This window comes from Eretmochelys imbricata, chromosome 15 (assembly GCF_965152235.1).
Source record: "Eretmochelys imbricata isolate rEreImb1 chromosome 15, rEreImb1.hap1, whole genome shotgun sequence".
Classification (NCBI taxonomy): Eukaryota; Metazoa; Chordata; order Testudines; family Cheloniidae; genus Eretmochelys; species Eretmochelys imbricata.
Genome location: NC_135586.1, coordinates 3,214,170 through 3,220,773, shown reverse-complemented (window position 1 = coordinate 3,220,773; position 6,604 = coordinate 3,214,170). Strand labels below are relative to the sequence as shown.

The window sequence follows — 6,604 nt, the reverse complement described above, 5'->3', positions numbered from 1 at the left end:
GAGCTTGTCTCAAGAAATAATGACAAGGAGTCTCCAGAGAGATTGGGCAAGCACAGGGCCTCGCCACGAGCCAGAGCAAGTGCTTTCCCAGACTGCGGCGGGGGTGTGGGCAAGGGTCAGCCTGGCTCAGAAGGACAGCAGGGGAAGCCAGCAGGAACCCGAAGCTGTGGAGCGAATCGGTGTGGCAGAGGGTTCAGTGAAGTGGAAGATGCCGCTGCCTCCGCGAGAACCCCCCCTGAGCAGAGGCTGCACTGCTGTATGGAATACAAGGAACGCTCTCCTCACCCGTCGCATGTAACCTCTCACTTCAGAGCCCATGCTGGGGAGAAACCCCATAAGTGCCCCACCTGCGAGAAGGAATTCGGCCGGCGTGCACACCTTATTCAGCATCAGCAAGTGCACACGGGTGAGAGACCCTACAGCTGCCCCGAGTGCGGGAAGAGCTTCAGTCGGAGCTCAAAGCTTATGGAACACCAAAGACTCCACACGGGGGAGAGACCCTACAAATGCTCTGAGTGCCAGAAAAGCTTCAGCCAGAGCTCCAGACTGATCAAACACCAGAGAATTCACACGGGGGAGAGGCCCTTCAAGTGCACCAGGTGTGAGAAGAGCTTTGCAGAGAGCACGAGCATGCTGCAGCATTACAGAGTCCACACCGGAGAGAGGCCCTATACATGCAGCTACTGCCAGCAGAGCTTCAGCCGAGGCTCGCGGCTGGCGGAGCACCAGAGGGTCCACACTGGGAAAAAGCCCCATCAGTGCGGCGAGTGCGGGAAGAGCTTTGGGAACCGCTCAACCCTCACCACCCACTACAGGACCCACACGAGCGAGAGGCCTTTCACGTGCAGCGAGTGTGAGAAGAGCTTCAAGCAGGGCTCGGCGCTGATCGCGCATCGGAGGAGTCACACCGGAGAGAGGCCCTTTACATGCACAGAGTGTGGGAAAAGCTTTGCTCTGAGCTCACACCTGATCAAGCACCAGAGAATCCACACAGGGGAGCGACCCTTCCAGTGCCCAGAGTGTGAGAGGAGCTTCGTGCGGAACTCACACCTCACCGAGCATCGGCGGATCCACACAGGGGAGAGACCCTACCAGTGTCCTGAATGCAAGAGGAGCTTCCGCCGCAGCTCCCGGCTCATTGAGCACCAGAGGATCCACACAGGAGAGAGACCCTACAAATGTCCCCAGTGCGAGAAGAGCTTCAGCCGCAGCTCGGCCCTCAGCGAGCACCGCCTCCGAGTCCATACGGAGGAGGGCGCTGTGGAGGAGGACAGCCCCTCTGATCAGCCAAACGCCCCCAGGAGCGACCCTGGAAGGGAAAGACGCTACCAGTGCGGCAAATGCGAGAGAAGCTTCTTTCGGAGATCCCATTTTGTTGAACACCGCAGAGTCCACACAGGAGAGAGGCCCTTTAAGTGTCCCGAGTGCAAGAGAGGCTTCCGCTCCAGCACAACCCTTACCAAACACTCCAGAACCCATACAGGGGAAAAGCCTTACAAGTGTTCCGCATGTGAGAAATGCTTTGTCCACTGCTCCAAGCTGATGGCGCATCAGAGGAGCCACACCTCAGAGAAACCCTTTAAATGCAATGAGTGCGAGAAAAGCTTCACTCAGAAGTCGGGTCTCATAGATCATCAAAGAATCCACACGGGAGAAAAACCTTATCGATGTCCCACCTGTGAGAAAAGCTTCAGCAGGAGCTCGACGCTCATTCAGCATCAGAAAATCCACATGATAGACAAACCCTATAAGTGTCCTGAGTGTGAGAGAGGCTTTAGACGACACGCGCATCTGAGAAAACATCAGAAAACCCACGCACCATAGGACCTGGCTGCATTTAACAAAAAGAGCTAGCCGTTGAAGGCAGATGTGTTTCCGTGACCTCGGAAAGGCAGCGTTCGGGAAGTGCCATTGGCAGTATTTCTAGAGGGTGGAAGACTTGTTTCATGAAGAAAAAAGAATAATCGTATTTTGGGACAATTGGGAACGAACAAGGAAATTCCATGCAGAAAACTAGTGCTGTGGAACGTTGAGGTTGAGAAAACAAGCTGTCCGAAGCCAGGCAATGCAGAGTTAAGTGCGGTCCTCTTGTGCTTATCCCTTTACAAACAGGATTTCTCTTGATTATAAAAAGATTTGCCAATTAATGTAATTGATGATACAAACAAGAATTTCTTATGCAGCCCTACAGACAATATATTACAGTATAGCATAGCTGAGTCAAGAGGGTTGGCTAGATTTTTTTTAAGTCTCAGTGAGGTCTGCAAGACAAGTGAAGTTCAATGTTCAATGACTACACAGTAGCAAATATTATAAACTGACTGGCACGGAGTGTGAAGTGATCGGGTGTTTGAGGTTCTCAGTGGCAGGGGCATGAGAATGAAGCCCTTACTCCCACTGTGGTGAAATTCACTTCTCCGCAAAAGGCCAGCATCATGTACTCCCTATAAGGGCTTAAGTGGTACATAAGCCAGGCACAGGCCTTCTGCATGAAATGAATTTCCCCATCTGAAGACCCCTGACTCATGTGAGTAGTACGCCAATGTGAATATTTGCACAATTGGTTCCCGTAACAGGGTGGCAGTTCTCTTCTATTGGAACCCTGCAAAAAACTGTCTGAGTGGGTCCGGCTGACTCATTGTGCTGCCGCATGTCCTGTTAATTTCCACCAATGCTCTGGAGGCCTTCTGGGCACAGGGAATGAGAGTCTGGGATGCAGAAGGTCCTGCCGGGATTACGCAGCCTTGAGGAAAAAGCTCACACTGAGGTTATGTTTTATTGTTGCAGCTACTTGTTAAAAAAATATTGCCAAATGTTTTTGGATGGGAGATAACTTAATTTGGAAACAGACTTTCAGGGGAAATTTTATTTTTTTTCTAAGTTTCTTTTTACACCTGAACCATCTCTCTGCAGCCATCAGGACTAGAAACTTTTTTTTAAAGGTGATAACTGAGAACCTCAGTTTATAACCTGATTCCAGCCATTGGGCTTTAAGAAAGGGACCAAATATTACAAGGCTTACCATCTGGCAAGACTGCTAGTCTCAGCTATGGGTATTCAAAGCATTTCCATCAAGAGTGGAATAGTGTTTGCTTTCCTTGAGCATTTTTTTTAAACTGGAAAACTTTCAGTTTTTGGAAGCTTTCAGCCAAAAAATAAGCATTTTTTGACAAAGTCTAAGTTTTCTGGGGCAAAGTTACATAAAAGTGAAAAAAAAAGATCAATTTTTCATGGCAAAAATCCCGTGAAAGAGCAGCCCGCTGCCTGGTGTGCACCCTGGAGCCTGAGCCCACATAGCGAGTTTCTTCTTCTCCCTGCCCCTGTCAGCAGCCTTTCTGGACACCTAGTGGTTCACCGCTTCCAACAAGTTAACCCTCCAGCGAGTTCACCCTTTCAGGTACCAAATTCCGAGTCGAAACCACAGTCTCAGTATCCGTGGGCCCCCTGCTTGGGCCCTCAGGCCTTCCCCTGGGATTCTGAAAACAATGACAAATCTAACAGTGTTACCCAGCATCTCCAGCCCCAGCACACTCACCACCTTAGTCCATTCCAGTCACTCAGTCCTCACTGCACCCTCTTTTGTGGCCACCACACCAAGAGTCTTCATCTCCTGCAGCCTCTGTTTACTTCTGGCCTAGTTTTTCTACCTCCTGCAACCACCTCGGTCACTTGGGCCTCTTTCCAAGGACTCATGCCTCTCGGCCGTTAGGGCCCACTGCTAGCAGCCTGGTCAGTGCCCTTCCTGGGTCCTCGTTCCTTCTGTCAGACCCACGACTTCCTCCTGGCTTCCCCCTTCCAGCTGTTGGGCTTCCTTCTTGATAATTTTGCTCTTCCCCAGGTGCAGGAACAGCAGGGCTAATTAAGGCCTTGTCTGCATCTTTAACCCATTCCTGAATCCTACTTCCCTTACATGGACTCCCTGGGAGCTGTGTGTGTGTGTGTGTGGGGGGGATTGACCCCACTCCCCCATTCCGGGCAGCACTAGTCCAAGATAGTACAGGAGGGTGACCCAGATGCTCACGTAGTCACTTTGACGTGGATAGCTGCTGCAGCTCAGTGAGAGAAGGCATCCTAGAATATCATAGAATCACGGGACTGGAGAGGACCTCAAGAGGTCATCTAGTCCAGTCCTCTGCACTCATGGCAGGGTTAAGTATTATCTAGACCATCCCTGACAGGAGTTTGTCTAACTTGCTCTTAAAAATCTCCAATGATGGAGATTCCACAACCTCCTTAGGCAATTTATTCCAGTCCTTAACCACCTTGACAGTTAGGAAGTTTTTCCTAATGTCCAGCCTAAACCTCCCTTGCTGCAATTTAAGCCTATTGCTTCTTGTCCTGTTTTCAGAGGTTAAAGAAAACTATTTTTCTCCATCCTCCTTGTAACAACCTTCTATGTACTTGAAAACTGTTATATCCCCACTGAGTCTTCTCTTCTCGAGACTGAAAAAATTTTTAAATCTTCCCTCATAGGTCATGTTTTCTAGACCTTTAATAATTTTTGTTGTTCTTCTCTGGACTTACTCCAATTTGACCACATCTTTCCTGAAATGTGGAGCCCAGACCTGGACACAGTACTCCAGCTGAGGCCTAATCAGCGCAGAGTAGAGCGGAAGAATTACTTCTCGTGTCTTGCTTACAACACTCCTGCTAATACATCCTAGAATGATGTTTGCTTTTTTTGCAACAGTGTTACACTGTTGACTCATATTTAGCTTGTGATCCACTATGACCCCCAGATCCCTTTCCCCAGTAGTGCTTCGTAGGCAGTCCTTTCCCATTTTGTATGTGTGCAACTGATTGTTCCTTCCTAAGTGGAGTACTTCGCATTTGTCCTTACTGAATTTCCTATTTACTTCAGACCATTTCTCCAGTTTGGCCAACTCATTTTGAATTTTAATCCTATCCTCCAAAGCACTTGCAACCCCTCCCAGTTTGATATTGTCTGTAAACTTTATAAGTGTACTCTCCATGCTATTATCTAAATCTTTGATGAAGATATTGAACAGAACCGGACCCAGAACTGATCCCTGTGGTACCCCATTTGATATGCCGTTCCAGCTTGACTATGAACCACTGATAACTTGTCTCTGGGAGCGGTCTTCCACCTAGGTTGTATTTCCCTAGTTTGTTTATGAGAAGGTCATGCGAGACAGCATCAAAAGCCTTGCTAAAGTCAGGATATATCCATCTGGCCTCTTTGGTGATGGGATGCACAGGCTGCTTACCAGGCTTTGGATGAGCATGAAGTCATAGAGCCTTTGGGAATTGGGACTAGGTTCAAAATATCTTAATCCCCACCCATCCCTTCCCCATCACATGACCTTTCGTTCCCGCTCGCTGGGTTTATGTCAGTCACATGGCTCAGGTTGGTGGATTGTCTTTATCCAGGGCTGCTTTGCATAACACAAAAGGAATCCTGAGGCTGATTAGTTCCTTATTCAAAGGCTAATTTGATAGCAACATAAGAGTAAACATTTAGAAATTAGGTCTGTCGATTAATTGCAGTTATTAACCCATGCAAGTAACTCAAAAAAATAAATCGCGACTAATCTCACTGTTAAACAATAGAATACGAGTTGAAATTTATTAAATATTTTTGGGTGTTCTTCTACATTTTCAAATATATTGATTTCAATTACAACACAGAATACAAAGCATACACAGCTCACTTTATATTATTTTTGATTACAAATATCTGCACTGTAAAAATGATAAACAAAAGAAATAGTATTTTTCAATTCACCTCATACAAGCACTGTGGTGCAATCTCTTTATCGTGAAAGTGCAACTTACAAATGTAGGGTTTTTTGTTACATATTTAATTAACGCATTATTTTTTAACAAGCATCTTCAGCATGGAAGCCTGTCCTCTGGAAGGATGGCCGAAGCTCTGAAAGTTTAGGGCATCTGGCATGTAAATATCTTGCGATGGCAGCTACAACAGTGCCATGCGAACTTCTGTTCTCACTTTCAGGTGACATTGTAATTAAGAAGCGGGCAGCATTATCTCCAGTAAATATAAACAAGCTTGTTTCTCTTAGGTTTCAGAGTAGCAGCTGTGTTAGTCTGTATCCGCAAAAAGAAAAGGAGGACTTGTGGCACCTTACAGACAAACATTTGTTAGTCTCTAAGGTGCCACAAGTACTCCTTTTCTTTCTGTTTCTCTTAGCGATTGGATGAAGAAGAAGTAGGACTGAGTGACTTTCAGACTCTAAAGTTTTACTCTGTTTTGTTTTTGAAGGCGGGGTTTTTTTGTACATAATTCTACATTTGTATGTTCAACTTTCATGATAAAGAGATTGCACTTGTATTTGTTGAATTGAAAAATACTATTTCTTTTTTTTAACTGTGCAAATATTTGTAATCAAAAATAAATATAAAGTGAACACTGTACACTTTGTATTCTGTGTTGTAATTAAATATATTTGAAAATGTAGAAAACATCCAAAACTATTTAAATAAATGGTATTCTATTATTGTGTAACAGTGTGATTAATCACAATTCATTTTTTTAATTATGTGATTAATCACAATTAATTTTGTTAATTGTTTGACAGCTCTATTCAAAATTCAGTGTCATAAAGGAAGGTGGGTTGCATTC

At 45.9% G+C, this 6,604-nt stretch overlaps 1 protein-coding gene across 1 annotated transcript; it reads left to right on the top strand.

The window, feature by feature from the left end:
* Positions 1–258: 258 nt before the first annotated feature.
* On the top strand, positions 259–1,824 carry LOC144275795 (uncharacterized). The gene has a single exon (XM_077835335.1). It carries the CDS (start codon positions 259–261, stop codon positions 1,822–1,824), a length of 1,566 nt encoding a protein of 521 aa, XP_077691461.1.
* Positions 1,825–6,604: the final 4,780 nt, after the last annotated feature.